General features: G+C 37.8%; 1 protein-coding gene across 3 annotated transcripts in view; it reads right to left on the bottom strand.

Annotated features, from left to right (window-relative positions):
* MICU1 (mitochondrial calcium uptake 1) overlaps positions 1–19,481 on the bottom strand; it is a 237,576-nt gene that overhangs the window by 137,960 nt on the left and 80,135 nt on the right. For all 3 annotated transcript variants that reach the window (XM_044239745.1, XM_044239744.1, XM_044239746.1), the window contains exon 4: positions 19,045–19,207. In XM_044239745.1, the coding sequence (XP_044095680.1) occupies positions 19,045–19,207 (163 nt within the window). The remainder of the gene's footprint in view (positions 1–19,044; positions 19,208–19,481) is intronic.

Consider the following 19,481-nt stretch of genomic DNA (forward strand, 5'->3'; position numbering starts at 1 on the left):
TAAACTTGGTACATCAACTAAGGGAAATGATGCTTACTAATAATTAGAGTGGCACTGTCCAAAAGAAATATAATGTGAGCAACAAATGTGAGCCACACGTACAATTTAAAATTTTTTAACAGTTAACAATCTTAACTATTCTTTTTTTAAAAAGATTTTCTTTATTTATTTGACAGAGAGAGGTCACAAGTAGGTAGAGAGGCAGGCAGAGAGAAAGGGAGAAGCAGGCTCCCTACTGAGCAGAGAGCAGGCCTCGATCCCAGAACCCTGAGATCATGACTTGAGCCAAAGGCAGTGACTTAACCCACTGAGCTACCCAAGCGCCCACCAATCTTAATTATTCTTAAAATAATCAAAAGAAACCAGGAAAATCAATTTTAATATATTTACTTTAACAAAATACATTCAAAATTGCATCATTCCAACATGTAATCAATATAAAAATTATTGAGACATTTTACCTTTTTCATACTAAGTTTTCAAAATCTGGTGTGCATTTTACAATTTTTGCACATTTTAATTCAACAGCTGCATTTCAAATTACTAGAGTAACGCTTAAAAGAACTAAAAAGTTAACTTAAAACTTAAAAAGTGATTGCTTATGTGACATAGAATCGGAGGATGGCAAAGATGGAACAGATTTGTGTTTTCGCTGAATGCTCTTTGTTATAGTTTGGAAAATATTATACCATGTACATTCCCATTTTTGGTATCCATGTAAGGTTTGGTATACCATGTAAGTACAGCTTGGCACACACTGAGAATTCCTGCCGTTTATAAGCAAATACATAAAGTGGGCCAAGAGATTAATACTTTTTTTTTAAAAGATTTTATTTATTTGACAGAGAGAGATCACAAGTAGACAGAGAGGCAGGCAGAGAGAGAGAGAGAGGGAAACAGGCTCCCTGCCGAGCAGAAAGCCCGATGCAGAAAGCAGCAACTCTGTTTTTTCCCTATGATTAAGAGCCTCGTGGTTTGTCTCTGATTTCATCTTGTTTTAACTTTTCCTCTCTTCCCCTATGATCCTGTTTTGTTTCTTAAATTCCATGTACTAGTGGGATCATATGGTAATTGTCTTTCTCTGATTGACTTATTTTGCGTACATAATACCCTCTAGTTTGACCATCCATGTCACTGCAAATGATAAAATTTCATTTTTTTGATGGCTTAGTATTCCATTTTTTAAAAAGATTTTATTTATTTATTTGACAGAGAGAGGGAGAGAGAGAGAACAAGAACAAGCTGGGGTAGCAGCAGCAGGGAGAGGAAGAGGGAGAGGGATAGGAAGAGGGAAAGGGCAGGCTCCCGCAGAGCAGAGAGCCCAGTGTGAGGCCTGATCCCAGGACCCTGGGAACAAAAGTGACCTGAGCCACCCAGATGCCCCTGAGTAGTATTCCATTGTGAGTGTGTGTGTGTACCACATCTTTATCCATTCATCTGTTGATGGTAAAAGACTTGTTTTAAAGAAGATAGCAACTCTTTTGTCAAAAGACAAAAGTGAAACTGAATCAAATAGATAATTTCAAGCTCCATAAATTAGATCAGAAACTCTCAATAATTATAGTTAAGAAGTCTCAGCTATTTCTCAAAAATTTAGAGATTCATTTTTAATACCTAAAATTATCCTAAAAATTTATTTAAATGATTATGTTTTTCAGTAATACAAGCTAATGTAGGACAGAAAAAGAAAGGCATAGCTCTAATTAATCAGATGTGACATATTGTACTGTATTCACTTGGTTTTATCTTCCATCTTAATAATCACTGTAATAAGTTACCATTTATTGAGCATTTTTATAGGTATCATACTTCCCATTATCATTTAATTTTCATAACCCTACAAAATTAGTTGCTATTATATCAATTTTACAAATGAGAATATTAAGATTTAAAGATATTAAATAACTTGCCCAAGATCACACCTACATTTATTTCTTCTAATCATCTTCATTCATTCTTATTAACTCCTTCTTAAATTGCTTTGGTAGCTGTTCTGTCTGTCCCCTAAATATACGTATGTTTTAGAATTTCCTCCTTAGACACCATCTCTTCTCAACTTTGTTTTGAGCAATTTCATTACAGATTAAAGACGCCTACTAAACCCAAAACAATGTACATTAAAAAAAAAAATCAAACTGCTAAAACCAAAGGCAAAGGAAAAAAATCTCTGTTAACAGCCAGTTTAAAGTGCTGAAAGAATTTCACCTCAGAATTCTTTAGTCAAAATACTCTTGGGGCGCCTGGGTGGCTCAGTGGATTAAGCCGCTGCCTTCGGCTTGGGTCATAATCTCAGGGTCCTGGGATCGAGCCCCGCATCGGGCTCTCTGCTCATTAGGGAGCCTGCTTCCTCCTCTCTCTGCCTGCCTTTCTGCCTGCTTGTGATCTCTGTCAAATAAATAAATAAAATCTTTAAAAAAATATATTCTTGAAGAGCAAGGACAAAATAAAAAGGTTCTCCTATGAAGGTAAACCAAGAATTTACCACCAGTAGACCTGCTCTAAAACACATTCTATCCTTCCAGGGGGAATGGAAATGAAACCATAGGGAAATTTGGAATTTAAGAAATAAACAATAACAGAAACAGTTAAGATTTAGATACGCGTAGCAGACTATTTTCTCCTCTTAAGCTCTTTATGTATGACAGCTGAAATGGAACTTGAAATGAAAACAATGTCTGGTGGCATTTTTAATGTATGTAGTTATTATACATATGACACTATACCATAAATTGGGGAAGAACCTATATAAGGGTAAGACATCTACATTCTTTTTTTTTTTTTTAAAGATTTTATTTATTTATTTGACAGACAGGAGTCACAAGCAGGCAGAGAGGCAGAGAGAGAGAGGAACAGAAGGCAGGCTCCCCGCTGAGCAGAGAGCCCGATGTGGGGCTCGATCCGAGGACCCTGAGATTATGACCTGAGGCGAAGGCAGAGGCTTTAACCCACTGAGCCATCCAGGCACCCCAAGACATCTATATTCTACTTGAAGCTGTAAAATATAAATTCTAAGTAAACTGTGAAAAGTTAATTAAGTATAATCTATAGAATATAATATTGTTATAATCTCCATAGCAACCACCAAATTTAAGATATACAAAGAAATACAGTCAAAAACCATTAACAAGTCTTTGAATAATTTTTTTTTGAATAATCTGAAAAGATGGCAAGGGGTAAAAGATCATTAAAAAAAGAGAAAACAAATAATAAAATGTTAGACCTAAATTTAAGCATATCAAAAATTGCATTTAATACAAATCCTCTAAACACATTAGTTAAAAGGTAGAAACTATCATATTGGATTAAAAAATAAGACCCAATTAAAACCCATTTTAAAGATACTGCTATATTTATTTAGATAGATTAAAAGTAATAGGATGAAGGGATACCCGAGTGGCTCAGTCGGTTAGGCATCCAACTCCTGATTTTCAGCTCACATCAGGATCTCTGGGTTATGAGACTGAACCCTGTATTGGGCTTGCACTGGGTATGGAGCCTGCTTAAGCTTCTCTCTCTCTCTCTCTCTCTCCACCCTAAATCAACCAATCAATCAATCAATCAATCAGTCTCTCCCTCTGGCCCTCCCCACCCAAAACAAACAAACATATATAAAAACCAACAAAATAAATATGGTAGGATGGAAAAAGATATAACATGAAAAATGAATCAAAATAAAGAGTGTTGGGGTGCCTGGGTAGCTCAGTGGGTTAAAGCCTCTGCATTCGGCTCAGGTCATGATCCCAGGGTCCTGGGATCAAGCCCCACATTGGGCTCTCTGCACAGCAGGGAGCCTGCTTCCTCCTCTCTGCCTGCCTCTCTGCCTATTTGTGATCTCTGTCAAATAAATAAATAAAATCTTTAAAAAATAAAAGAAGAGTGGCTACATAAATATGAGACTAGGTAGACTTCACAGCAAAAAAATTAGCATAAAGGTCAGTTACATAATGATAAGAGGGTCAATTCATGAAGAAGACAGAACAATACATTTTGAACATATATACACCTAATACGGGTTTCAAAATATTTGAGGCAAAAACTGATAGGATTAAAAGGATGTTAGACAAACCCACAAGGTGTTGATCAACACCCTTCCCTCAATAACTGTCAGAGAAAGTAGACAGATAATCAGAGGAAACAGAAGATACTAAGCATATCACTAGCTGCCTGGGACCTAGGAGATAGGAAAAAAACAGAAAGGAAGAATTACAAATGGGTGTGAAGAAACTTTGGGGGTGATGAGTATGTTCATTATATTGATTGTGCTGATGATGGATGGCTTCACTAGTAGATACATGTGACTAGTATGTCAAAACTCATCAAACACTTCAATATGCACTATATATTCTATGTTAATTACATCTCAATAAAGTAGTTAAAAAGAGAGAGTATAAACCATCAAGGAAGTGATAGCTACAACTGAAAATATTGGCCATTTCTGTATACTAAAAATTACCATAAACAAAATAAAAAGATAGGCCATCGACTAGGAGAAGGTATCTGCAATATATATATGAAGCTTTCAGCAGAGAATCCATAAAGGACTTTTGTTAATTCCTCCCACCCAAAAAAACAAAAAACAAACAAACAAACAAAAACAAATAGAGAAGTGAGCAGACAAGACAGAGAATTTGTAGAAATGGCAATAGGAGTAGCCAATAAACATTCAGAGATGATAAACCTCATTAGTTGCTAGTGAAATGCAAAGTAAAGCCACAAAGATACAATAATTCATTCCAATCATGATCGTTTGCTAAAAAATTAAGTCTGACAATACCAAGTGTTAACAGGAATGCAGAAGAGAAAGCACAAACATTTTTGGAGAATACGTAAATTCTTATATCTATTCTGGAAACCAGGCTGGCAATGCTTAGCAAATCTGAAGAGGAATGGTCCACAGGCCAGCAAGCCTACTTCTAGATATGTTGAAAATAACTTCTTGTAAATATGCACCAGGGCAATAATGGAAGAAGGTTTACTGCAGTACAGTCTGTGATAGTAAAAACACTGGCATATTATAGTTTTCAAATATTCACCCTCTTTTCCTTGACCACCATGGAAAATCCCTTGAGTTTGGGCTCAGCCACATGACTTGTGTTGGTCAACAGAATATTAGCATTATGATATCACAGGTCCTCAGAATGAACTTCTGAGGTTGGCTTGCTTTCCTGTACCTCTCCCTTTAATTTAAGAAGAATACATTCTGGGTAGCGCAGTGGTCTAAAAAAAGATAAGAAACATAATAGAGCAGCTTGACAAATCTCCTGACAAAACCATGAAGCAGAACTGCCCTTGCCTGGATTAGCCAAACCTGAGCCTATCTACCGAGCAAGGCCTGCTGAGGTCAACAGAGTATACCTCACATGACCTGCAGATGCATAAACTAGATAAGGGCTCATGCCCTTTAAGTGGTAATTGTTACAAAGCAATAGATGACTAATAAAATTGCAAACAAGTTTCATCTACATGGACATGGATAAATACTAACATATTTATGCAAATGATAAACACAATTATACAGCAGTGAAAACAGGAGAACAACAGCTATCTGGATCAACAAATATACAAACATGCATATATAAATATATATTTAACATATTAAAAAACAGGGGAAATGTAGCAGCCAGAATAAGCTAGGTTATGTTGCGGTAATAACCTTAAAATCTCAGTGGCTTACAATAAGGAAGGCTTATATATTGTTTATGCAACATATCTATCACTCATGGGGTGCAGCTTTACTCCACAGAATACTGAATCTGGGATCCAGGCTAATAGCAACCTCTCTGTAGAACATGGAGGAAGTAAAAGAGAACACAGCAAACCACAAACTGACTCTTAAGAGATTTTGCTTGAACATAATGTATATCACTGGTCAGAGGAAATCACATGGCTAAGCCCAAAGTCAATGCTGGGGAATGAATATAATCAGTGTCACTAAAAAAAAATAAATTGGTTCTATCTCAGGGATAGAATATAAAAGAGGGAAGGAAAGATAAGGTAAGGGGAGGGAAGTGGAATGGAGTTTAAAAAAAAAAAAAAGATTTCATCCATTTATTTGAGAGAGAGAGTACACAACCCGGGGTGGGAGGGAGGAGAGGCAGGCAGACAGGGAGAAGCAGACGCCCCACTGAGCAGGCAGCCAGACATGGAGCTCAATCCCAGGACACCAAGATTATGACCCGAGCCAAAAGCAGACACTTAACTGACTGAGCCACCTTACGGCACCCCTGGAATGAACTTTTGAGGTTGGTTTAACTTCTTACAACTCAGCCATCCATATGAGAAGACAGATTCTGGGTAGCTCCCGGCATCCTAACTACAAGGGCTTTAGGAGCTCTGTGTCAGAAACCAAAGAAGAGAACAATACGTATGTGTCCTGGAAGGGGTCATAATTTTTTTTTTCCATATAAGGTCCAATAGAAAGTATCTTGGGCTTTGTGGGCCACACATAGTCTCTGTTGTAACTATTTAACTCTGCTATTGCATGAAAGCTGTCATAATCAATGAGTTTGGATGTACTTCAATAAAACTCTTTTATGAACACCAAAATTTGGATTCTATATAATTTTCAGGTGTCACAAAATACTCTTCTTTTAAAAATGAATTAAAAAAGTAAAAACCTTTCTCAGCTCACAGGCTATATAGAAACAGGCAGCTGACCAACACCTGCTCTACACTCAGCAGCATTGCAAAGAACCAAAAGTAAAAGCAGAAGACAAGGTTCTTCAACTGAAGTGACTGCCTTGTTGGGGAGAAAACAGTAGCACAAAAATGCTTCAAAAATACGTTCATTGTCTGTACTTCCTTATGTTTTCCTGTTCCTAATTAGTGTTCTTTTATTTCAGCTTAAAGAACTCCCTTTAACATTTCATAAGCTACTCCAGTGGTGATGAACTCTGTTAATGTTTGCTTGTCTTGGAAAACTCTATCTCTCTCTCCATCAGTTCTGGACAGCTTTGTTGGGTAGAGTATTCTTGGTTAGCAGTTTTCTGCTTTAAGACTTTCCGTAAATGGTGTCTTTTTTTCCAACTTGCAAAGTTTCTGCTGAAAAGTCTGCTTACAGTCTTATGGAGGTTCCCTTATACCTAACAGGTTGTTTTTCTCTTGTTGCTTTTAAGATTCTCTCCTTGCCTTTGACTTTTGACACTTAATTCTAATGTGTCCTGGTGTGGGTCTCCTTGGATTCATCTTATTTAGAGCTGAGCTCCTGGATCTAGATGTCTGTTTTCTTCCCCAGCTCAGGGAAATTTTCAGACATTACTGTTTAAATAAGATTTTTGCCCCTTTCTCCTTTCTATTTCTAGGCCTCCTATAATGTGGATGTTGGTCCACTAATGTTGTTCCATAAGTTTCTTAAGCTATCTTCACTCTTTCTTTTCTCCTTTGTTACACCAACTGATTAGGTTCCACTACCATGTCTTCAGGTTCACTAATCCTTTCTTTTGCTGCACCTATCCTGCAGTTGAACCCCTTTACTGTATTTTTCAGTACAGTTATTGCATTCTTCAGCTCTCTGACTTCTTTTTGATACTTTCTTATATTTTCTCTCTTTGTTGAAATTCTTACTTTATTCACACATTATTCTGTTGAGTTTGGTAGGCATTTTTGTTATTTTGAACTCTTTATCAAGTAAACTACTCATCTCCATTTCATTAAGGTCTTTTTCTGAGGTTTTATTTTTTTTTTTCCTTTGAAATATGTTCCTCTATCTCCATTTTCCTTGACTCTCTGTGTTGGGTTTTTATACATTGAACAAAACAGCCACTTCTCTCAATCCTGAAGGAATAACCTCATGTAGAAATTGAACTTAACTGTTCAACCTTGCCCTAGTTCTTGGTTGTCTCTCAAACCTTTGATTGTCTAAGCAGCCTACTTTACTCTTAGAGGCTCCTTGTAGTTGAGGATATGCCAAGACCTCTCCCTACCCCAAAAAGGAGAATCTCAGCACCTAGATTCAGACTAATTGGAAGTCAGACTCTCAAGAAGCAGATTTGGGGGGGCAGGGGATGTGTGGGGGGCAGAAAAAGAGAGAGAGGGAGAATCCCAAATAGGCTCAACCAAGAGTTGGGACACTTAACCAACTGAGCCACCCAGGTGCCCTACGTAGCAGCTTTTAAAGTAAGCAAATATGTCTCTTTCAGAGAAAGACTAGGAGATGGCTGTTTCTGTTTGCTGCTTCTGCACTGAGCCCTGAATGACAGCCAGCTAAAAATTGGTTTTTGTCTGTTTCTTACTTTCCACTGAATCTGTAAACACAACCCCACTGCTACAAGAGCCAAATTATTCAAAGATGTTTTCTCTGGGTGGAAGCCGCAACAGCTGGGAAGCCAAATATGTACACAAGCTCCTTTCTCAGAAACCTGCCACCTGGGGCAAGGCAGAGAGAGGATGAAGATAATACCCATCATTCTCCCCAGTCTCTGGAGAGGTTTATAGCTGGTCCCTATATGTGTGTTTAATTAGGAGCCTGTTCTTGGGTCACAGCTATAAAGATAAGCCAATAAGTCTGTATCACAGAAAAACTCAAGGTATTTTTCAGTCTGAGGTTGCTGCACCGTGCCCTGGGGGAGTAGCCAATGAAGAACTCTTTCTCCATTTGTCATAGTCCTATGGCAACTGCAAACATAAGCCCTAACAGCCAGACCAAGGGGTGTGTCCTGGGTGGCGCTGACACAAATCAGAGCTCCAGACATCTGCCCAAGTTCCCTTTCCAGAAGACCTTGGTGATCAGGAGTGAGGCAAAGGTAGAGTACAAGGTCTTTGGAGAATATTTCAGCAGTCCTTCGGATGTGCATGAAACCAGAAGCCAGCTCCACAGGGCAAAGCTTCAAAATAAGCCAACAAAGCCTCTTTCACAGAAAGACTGGGGATGTGTTTCAGTCTGTTGTCTTTGCACTGTGCCCCGGTTAAGAACTGTTTCTCCGTTTGTTACAGTCTTATGGAACCTACAAATGCAAGCCCTGCTGGCCACCAGAGGCAGCCAATCAAGACGTGTGTCCTGGGTGGCAGTGATACAACCAGTACACTGGACGTGAACACAAGCTCCTTTCTCGGAGACACTGGCTACCTGGAGCAAAGCAGAGGGAAAGCTCAAAGATGGAGCCCAGCAGTCTCGGTCTTTGGAAAGTGTTTCAGCAGAGCCCTAGAAGTGTATTAAATTATATGCTTGCCCCCTCCAGCTGAAGCTTTAAGTAACACAGGCCTCTTTCACAAAAAGACTGGGTGTTTTATAGGCAGCTGCCTCTATGTGCGCCCCTTGGATGCTGTAGATATAAGGCCTCCTGGCTTTAAAGCTAGATGTTCAGGAAGCTCATCTCTCAGGTGCAAGTCTCAAAAAGTGGGGTGCCAGCTGTGGGGTTCAGTGCCCTCACTCCTCCAGCAGAAGCTCAGGGCTGTGAATTCCCTCCCAACTACTGATTGCTGTGCCAGGGATGGGGTTTATGGCAAGAATGTGCCTCAGCCTCGCCTACCTATTTCAATGTGGGTTTTTTTCTCATTTGCTCAATGTGTAGGAGTTGCTCATCTAGTTTTTGGGTTTCTTTCAGAGGAAGTTGTTTTCTAAGTAGCTACAGATTTTCTGTGTCTGTGGGAGGAGGTTCAAAATCCTCCTACGTCACCATCTTGAACCAGAGCCCACTGTATAGGATCAAGTATAAAATTATGCGGTCTCAAAGTAAAGGTAAGATTATGAAATGCATGAAGGCTCATCCCAGAGGGAATATGAGGTCCAGGACAAGTAAATCACAGTATGATCTATGTCTACCTTTGTACACTCTTTTCATGTTCCAGAGACAAAATCAGGTCAATACAAATACAGTCAGCCAGTGGGATATGGTAGAAAGGAATGAGGGATCCTCTCTGCTTTGACTAAAGCTCAAATTTGTCTACATAGTTCTTAAAAAATTCTCCCTTTGCTGCTGCTTCTTCCAATCATTGGGTGGCTATGTAATACTGGTTACTGCAGTAGCAAGAGTCATGCAAAGCCCAGAGCCTGAAGCCAACTGCCTTACCCACCATACTTAGGGATGGTGCTGACATGAAGATTGCCCAGAAAGAGAGACGAGACATATTCAAGTATATACTATACTTTCACCCCCATTTAATATATTTCCTACTTCGCTACTCTAAATTTTCTTGGTATTCAATGCAGAAATAGTCTTAATCAGCTTTTTACTGAAATTCATTAGCTCTCCACCTTTTTTTTTTCTTAAAGATTTTATTTATTTGGGGCACCTGGGTGGCTCAGTCGGTTAAGAATCTGCCTTCTGCTCAGGTCATGATCTCAGGGTCCTAGGATCGAGCCCCACATCAGGTTCCCTGCTCAGTGGGGAGCCAGCCTTTTTCTCTTCCTCTGCCTGCCGCTCCCCCTGCTTATGCACTCTCCCTCTCTCTCTCCAATAAATAAATAAATAAAATCTTTAAAAAAAAAAGATTAAAAAAATTTTATTTAAAAAAAAAGATTTTATTTCTTATAAGCAGAAGGAGAAACAGGCAGAGGGAGAGGAAGAAGCAGGTTCCCCACGGAGCAGGGAGCCCAATGCACGGCTCGATCCCAGGACCCAGGGATCATAACCAGAGCTAAAAGCGGATGCTTAACTGACTGAGACACTTGGGCACCCCTAGCTCTCCACTCATTTAAAAACTGCTTAGGGGTACCTGAGTGGCTCAGTCTGTTGAGCACCTGACCCTTGATTTCAGCTCAGGTCACGATCTTGGGGTCCTGGGATTAAGCCCTATGTCAGGCTCCCTGCTCAGTGGCGAATCTGCTTGAAGATTCTCTCTCTCCCCCTTTGCCCCCTCTCCACCACTTGCCTGCAATCTCTCTCTAAAATAAAATCTTTGGGGAAAAAACCTGCTTACTTTTAGGACTTTGTATGCTTTTTGATTATTTTTAAACTGTTCTAAAACTAAAACTTATAAATTTAGATCTGTTAGGTATCCTGGGATATGGTATGTGTGAAAGACATGACACAACAAAGTTGAAATATGAACTACTGGCTAGAGTCCAGCCATCTGATGATAGAAATTCAAACTATAATAAAAAAGCCTTATTCTTTTATTTCAACCCATATAAGAATAATATACATTTTACTTCTGCTGCATTAACATTTGTGGAAATTCTTGTTCATGAGCAAACAAAAATGAAGCCAAACTTTCCAAATGAATCTCATTTTAATATATTATAATTTTCCCTCATGATCATCATCTCAAAAGAAAAGCAATTATTCATTATTCTGGCTTTTTATGAAAACCAGAAATGTGCATGACATATTAAACATTTAGTAACTATTCTGTTCATGTAACAATTTTTTTTAATAATTAAAAACCAAAAGATTACAAAGTGAAATATCAAAATGTGTAGAAGTGATTAAAATATATAATTTCTAAAGGGGGAAAAAAAAGCTTCCTCAAATGACCAAATGATCTTTAGTGACATGCCTAGAGTACTGCTTCATTTTCACTGTCACATTCTTATTTAAAGTTACTAATATAAATTAGACTCAGAAATAATTTGACAGTTACAAAAATATTTTACACTATCACAAAAACCAGGAAAATATTTTACAATCCTTTTTTCTCCATCTAAAAACAGAAACCTTCTTTAATCTCTCTTTTCGTATCTCATAAAACAAGGAGCTAAAACTAATTTAAAAGGTTCTTAATTTAAAATTCAAAGCAATTAGTAGAAGCTTTATATACCTTCTTTCTGATTATAAAAAACTGTATACTCTGTAAAATCAGGGGTTTTTGTTTATTTTATTCATTACTTGTGCTCGCTTCGGCAGCACATATACTATTTTATTCATTACTGCATCCCTTCCACATAGAATAGTGTCTAACTCATAGCAGAGGTCAATCAATCAATACTTGTTGAATAATTGTATTTGCAGTCTACTACAAAATAAAGGAACATATAAAAAAGAATAAAATAATTCCTTATAACTTCAGCATTTAGAGAATACATTTGGTATAGTCTCTTTCAGTTGCTTTCTATGTATGTTCTACATGGGTGAAATGCAAAGTATGGAAGAACATATTAAATAATACCACAGGGAGACAATCCATAAAATCCAAAACGTGGGAAATTTTAGAATATAAATGACTTGTATTTTTTCCACAAATAAATGATGTCTAGATTGGGTTTCCTAAAAAGTAGGGAACCAGGGTAAGAGGATCAAGAAAAGGCAAACAAGAAAGGAAGGAAAGCCAATTCAAAGGTGTGTTACTGAGCTGATTACTGCTCTAGACAACTAGGGCTCACTTCTCTTTGGCGCATCCAAGAAACCATGTAGTTTGTGTCTCAGAACTGACCACCCAAAACTGTGGAAAAGAGAATATTTATCCACCACATCTCAACAAAGAGTAAACTCCATCGTACCTCCATAGTGTGCAGATGCCAGTACAGTCAGTTGGGCCCCTCCAGAGACCATGTGCTACAGCAGCAGAGATGCTCTGAGACATATTTTGTACAGGAGTAGGATCTAAAAACGAAACTACTCTTTTAGAGGATATGTTTAAGGAAAGCATCATAAGGAGTGGCATTTGAGTCTTTAAGTTGGATTTTGAAAAATGAGTAATAATCATCATGTATTTGAGAGGGAAAGGGCTTTACTCAGAGTGAGTAAATTATATGGTCAAATTACAAACGTGGGGATACCTGGATGGCTCAGTTGGTTAGGCTGCTGCCTTCAGCTCAGGTCATGATCCCAGCATCCTGGGATGGAGTCCCACATCGGGCTCCTTGTTCAGTGGGAAGCCTGCTTCTCTCTATGCTTCTGCCTGCCACTTTGCCTGCTTGTGCTCTCTCTCTCTCTGACAAATAAATAAATAAAATCTTAAATAAAAAAATTACAAACATGTGAGGGCACTTGGGTGGCTCAGTCATTAGGCAGCTGCCTTCAGCTCAGGCGTGATCTCAGTGTCCTGAGATCGAGGCCCCACATCAGGCTCCCTGCTCAGCGGGAAGCCTGCTTCTCTCTCTCCTGCTCCCCATGCTTGTGTTCCTTCTATCTCTGTGTCTCTCTCTGTCAAATAAATAAATAAAATCTTAAAAAAAAATACAAACACATGAAATAGCAGTATGAGGTTGGGGAACCAGAAAGGTGTTACACTCAGTAACACCAGGGAATTTATAATGTTTCATTCATATTTATTAATGTTAATACATTTTTAGGAAAAACGAAAACTCTAGGTAGAACTATCACCCCTCAAAGGTGTGAGAAATCTGTATGCTTACATTTTTTTGATATGGAAGCTTTCAAATATTAAAATACACAAAATAATATAATCAACCTATATATACTCATCACTTAGCTTCAACAATTGTCAACACATTGCCAACCCTATTTATTTATAACCTTCTTACTTCTTCTCCACACTCCATGTTGTTTTAAAGCCAGTCAAGACATCATATCATCATTTCTTGCTAATTGTGGTACTTATGTTCTATAAAATAGCCACAAAAAATTAATTGCTAAATACTGACCAATTTCTCCTAGGGGAAATACAGGGTAAGGTTCCTTGAGAGTCTGGTCACAACATTTTTGTTAGCCGATCAATATATAGAAAACCTTGTTTTTCGTGTGTTTCTGTTTAAAGACATTTTATTCTCTCTCCCTTTTCTCTTCTGCCCTCCCTCCAAGGACACATGTTTGAAGAATGAAAGCCGAGGGGCGCCTGGGTGACTCAGTTGGTTAAGCAACTGCCTTTGGCTCAGGCCATGATCCTGGAGTCAAGGCATTGAGTCCTGAATTGGGCTCCCTGTTCAGCAGGGAGTCTGCTTCTCCCTCTGACCCTCCCCCTTCTCATGCTCTCTCTCTCATTGTCTCTCTTGCAAATAAATATATAAAATCTTTTTTTTTTTTTTTTAAGATTTTATTTATTTATTTGACAGAGAGAGAGATCACAAGCAGGCGGAGAGTCAGGCAGAGAGAGAGAGAGAGAAGCAGGCTCCCGCCAAGCAAAGAGCCCGATGCGGGGCTCGATCCCAGGACACTGAGATCATGACCTGAGCCGAAGGCAGCGGCTTAATCCACTGAGCCACCCAGGCGCCCCTAAATATATAAAATCTTAAGAAAAAAAAAAAAAGAATGAAAGCTGAAACAAAAAGGCAGAGCTTTAGCTTGCTTGACTTCAGCAGGCAACATATGTAAGGGGTGACTCAAATTTTCGCCATTCTGCACGTATCTGCAGATGACGCCAAAAGCCGTGCAGGTACTGATCGTGGGGTTATGAGCACATCTGAGCGAGTGTGTCAACTTGAAAACACAAAATCTGCAAATAAGGACTGACTGCACATGCACTTTTTTCCCCCTTTAAAAACTGAGGTGAAATTCAATTAAAATAAAATACCCATTTCGAAGTGTGCGGTTCAGTGACATTTAATACATTCACAGTGTTGTGTAACTACCTCTCTATCTAGTTCCAAAACATTTTCACCGCTCCAAAAAAGAAACCCCCACAGCAATTTAGCAATCAGTTCTCATTCCCCCAACCCAGCTTCTGGCGACTAACAACCCACCTTCTATCTCTATGGATTTACCTATATTAGATATTTCATGTAAATAAAATCATATGGTATGTGGCATTTTGTGTTTAGCTTGTTTCACTTAGCAGGATGTTGTCAAGGTTCATCCACACTGAAAAATACTCCATTGTATGTATATACTAAATCTGTTTATCCATTCAGCTCTTAAGCAGCAATTGGGGTATTTAACAATGTTGCTGTGTATATTCATATACAAGTACTCATCTGAGCCCTGTTTTCAATTCATTCTGGCGTATATTAGTAGTGGAATTGCTGGGTCAAATGGTTAATTCTACGTTTAAGTTTCTGAGAAATGTCCAAATTGCTTTCCACAGTGTTTGCACCATTATTTTACGTTCTCACCAGCAACAAGTTAATTTCTACATGTATTTACTGACACTTGTTTTTAGATTATAGCCAATCTGGTGGGTGTGCAGTGGTATAACAAGGTTGTTTTTTTTTTTTTTTTAAAGATTTTATTTATTTATTTGACAGAGATCACATAAGTAGGCAGAGAGGCAGGCAGAGAGAAAGGAAGAAGCAGGCTCCCTGCCAAGCAGAGAGCCCAACGCGGGGCTCGATCCCAGGACCCGTGATCATGACCTGAGCGGAAGGCAGAGGCTTTAACCCACTGAGCCACCCAGGTGCCCCTATATCAAGGTTTTGATTTGTATTTCCCTCATGATTAATAAATTAAGCATGTTTTCATGTGCTTACTGGCCCTTTGCATATTTATTTGGAGAAATGTTTATTCAAGTCCTTTGCCCATTTGTTAATTGAGTTATCTTTTTGTTGAACTGGAAGAGTTCTGGTAGTTTGGGGGCACCTGGATGGCAAATAGGTTAGGCATCTACCTTCAGATTAGGTCATAATCCCAGGGTCCTGGGATGAAGTCATGTATGGGACTCCCTGCTGAAGAGAGTCTGCTTCTCCCTCTCCCTCTGCTACCCACTACTCCACCCCCACTTGTGAGAGAGTGCCATGTGCTCTCTAATAAATTAAAAAAAAAGGGGAGGGTTCTGATAGTTCGTATGTTTCTAGTACTCTATCCATATTTATCTAGGTATAATCTAGTTTGTTGGTATAAAATTCTTCATAGTATTCTCTTATAATCCTTTTCATTTCTTTAAGTAGGTAGTAATGTCCCCACCTGCGTTTCTGATTTTAGTTATTTTGCTTCTCTTTCTTTTTTCCTGGTCTAGCTAAAGGTTTCTCATTTTTGCTGTTCTTTTCAAAGAATGAACTTTTTGTTTTATTGATTCTCTCTCTTGTTTTTCTATTTTCCATTTCATTTATTGCTGTATTAACTTTCATTATTTCCTTATTTTACTACCTTTGGTTTTTGTTTTGTTTGCTTTTCTTTTTAATTCGAACACCAGTTTTTAGGAAACTGATATGAGATCTTTTTTCTGTTTAAATTTTGGTGTTTATATTTTTAAGTTTCCCTGGTTTTGGAGCACTGCATACATTTTGGTAAATACTGTTTTCTCTTTCATTTATCTCAAAGTATTTTCTAACTTCCCTCGTGATTTCTTCTCCAATCCATTGGTGGTTTACTTTCCACATATTTGTCATTTTTTAGTTATCCTTCTGTTATTGATGGATAGTTTCATTCTATTGTAATCAGAACAGATACCTGGTATGATTTTAATCTTTTAAAATTTAAGATTCATTTTATTACCTAACATATGGTTTATATGGTCTGTTTTGGAGACTATTTGATTTGCACTTGAGAACACTATTAATTCTGCTGCTCTTGAGCGGAATGTTCTGTAAATATCTTTGTTCTAACTGGTTTATAGCATTAAGTCCTCTTTCTTCACTAACCTTCTGTCTAAATGTTCTATCCATTATTGAAATGGCAGTACTGAAGTCACCCAACTATTATTATTATTTTATTTAACCATTTTTAGCATTAAAAATTATTTATTTATTTGAGAGAGAGTGAGAGGAGAGCAGGGGGGAGGCACAGAGGGAGAGGAGAGAACCTCAAGCAGACTTCCTGCTGAGCACAAAGCCTGATGCAGGGTTCCATCTCATCACCCATGAGATCACGACCTAAGCCAAAAGCAAGAGTTGGATGCTTAACCAACTGAGCCACCTGGCACCCATCTCCCAACTATTTTTGAGGATCTATTTCTCACTTCAATTCTGTCAATGTTTCTTTCATATACTTTGGGGTCTGTCATTTGGTATGTATTTATGATGGTTATATCTTCTTGATGAACTGATCCTTTTATCCATACACAATGGCTTGGTCTTGTGTAACAATTTCTTAGAAAAATCTATTTTTTCTGGTATGAGTAAAATCACCTCAGCTTTCTTTTGGTTACTATTTGTACACTTTCATTTTCAACAAACTTGTGTCTCTGGATCTAAATTAAGTCAGTTCCCTGTAGACAAAAAGTTAAATTGTATTTCTCCTCTCACTCTCTTTTTAACTAGTGAGTTTAACTCACTTGAAAGTGACTCTGATAAGAAAGGATCTGCTTTGGCCATGTTGTAATTTGTTTTTTGTATGTCTTACATATTTTTTGTCCCTTGAATCCTCCAATCTTACCCTCTTGTGTTTAATTTTTGCTAGTGTACCATTCCTATTTTCTCTTCATTTCCTTTTCTGTATATTTCAAAGTTATTTTCTTAGTGGCTAACTTAAGATTATAACATCTTAAATTGAAAACAATGTAGTTTGCTTCAACATTAACATACTTATAACTGTTATTTTATGAATTTGTGTTTTAAATCATAAATGAAGCCAAAGGGAGTTACAAACAAAAAATAAAGCATACTGGCTTTTATATTTCCTTGCATAGTTACCTTTACTGGTCTTTATTATTATTATCATTATTACTATTTTTTAAAGATTTTATTTATTTATTTGACAGAGAGAGAGAGAGATCACAAGTAGGCAGAGAGGCAGGCAGAGAGAAAGAGGGAGGCAGGCTCCCTGCTGAGCAGAGAGCCTGACGCGGGTTCGATCCCAGTACCCTGGGATCATGACCTGAGCCAAAGGCAGAGGCTTTAACCCACTGAGCCATCCAGGCGCCACATGGTCTTTATTATTTTTTAATTTCTTTGTATGGCATCAAGTTACTGTCTAGCATCCTTTCATTTCAGCCTAAAGAACTCTACTTAGCATTTCTTGTATGGAAGAACCACAAACAAGAAACTTTCTCCATTTTTGATTATCTGGAAATGTCTTAATTTCTCTTTCTTAGACTCCCATTAAACATCTGTTGGTATACTTGATGGTGTCTCTCACATATTTTAGCTTATGTTCATTTTTATTCACTCTTTTTGAATTCTGCTCCTCTGACTAGACAGTATCAATGAATCTACGTTCTGTGATTAATCTATTTCCCTGCTCAAAACCTATTATTGAACAGTTCCAGTGAATCTTCTATTTCTGCTACAGTACTTTTCAAGCTCAAGAATTCTTATTTGGTTCCTTTTTTGTAATTTCTATTCCTTAATGGGTATTCTCTATTAAACACATTGTTTACCTTGTTTCCTACAGTTCTCTGTCAACGGTTTCATCTAGTTCTTTGAGCATATTTAAGGCAGTTGATTTTAAGTCTTTGATTAGTAAATGCAATGCTTGGGCTTCCTCAGGGATAGTTTCTGTTAATTTCTTTTTCTTTCTGTTGATGGGTCATTTATTCCTGATTATTGGTATGTCATACAATTTATTAGAACTGGATATTTGAATATTACAATGTGGTCATTAAAACCAATTCTCCCTATTTCCACTGTTTGATTTATATATCTTGTTAAGGACTACAGTCATCAATGTTCAGTAATTTTTTTCCAAGATTGTGTTCTCTGTCATGTGCCACTACTGAAATTTCTATTCTATTATCCACACAGTCAGCAAGTGACATGACAGAGACTTCTTTAAATATTGGAGACGAAAAGAATGAAAATGAAACAAAACAAAAAAACACCCCAATATCTCCTAACATTTGCAGACTGGCTCTGAGCTGGGAACATCCTTTGATTTTTAGCTCTTCCTACGACTCTGCTTTAACTTTCACTACCTCCTCCCATGGAACACAAAGATCAACAAGGGGTACAAGCCCACTCAAGTCTTTTCCAAACATCTCTGGCCCTGCGCATACTCTGGATTTCCAGGTAGGTGTGTGCAGTGGTCCTTCAAAGCTCTGATTCCTTGAAATGTCTTCCTTCTCAGTCTCCTCCCTTCCAGGCTTTTTGGTCTGTGTGGAGGTTATCCCATCTGTGCTCTCTTTGGCCCAGTGGCAACAAGTATGTCTTTAAATTTCTCTAGTAGATAACGCCTGGGTACAATCTCCTCAACCCAATACTCTGGTTGAGGATAGGCTCATTGACTGTTGGCTCCTCCTTTGTACTCCTAAACATTGGAATAGTGCCTGATATTCAGTCCCTACACAATGAGTATAATTACTGCATGTAACTACAATGGCTAGGCAATACAAAGAAAGAAACAAAACAGAATATAACAAAACTAATATCATAATCTCAATTTTCACTTTAGCACTTACGTTCTGGTTGTTTTTCATTTGGTGTTATGGATCGCACAAAATCTTGTGGAGTCATGAACACTTCAGATTCACCAGGTTCATTGATTACTTTCAAGGTGGCAAAATATCGGAAGATTTTGTCTGGTGTAGAATATGCTCTAATCCTATTCTCATATTCCATCACCTAAAATTAGAAATACAGAGTATTACTGTATTAAGCAATTCTCATTTTCATTTATTTTCTATCTTATTTCTGGAAATATATTATTATATATTCTTTCCATAACTGATTTTTTAAATATTAGATATAAACTTGAATTTCAAAAACTTATGAACCTTTCCCCTCCAATATACTATTCATACTCCAGTTGAGGCAATGCTTGTGTAACTTTTGTTCAGAGGTTTCTGCAAATAATTTCCCAATTTCTTAAATCATTTAAAAAAACAAAACTGAGAAG

Source organism: Neovison vison, chromosome 2, assembly GCF_020171115.1.
Source record: "Neovison vison isolate M4711 chromosome 2, ASM_NN_V1, whole genome shotgun sequence".
Lineage (NCBI taxonomy): Eukaryota > Metazoa > Chordata > Mammalia > Carnivora > Mustelidae > Neogale > Neogale vison.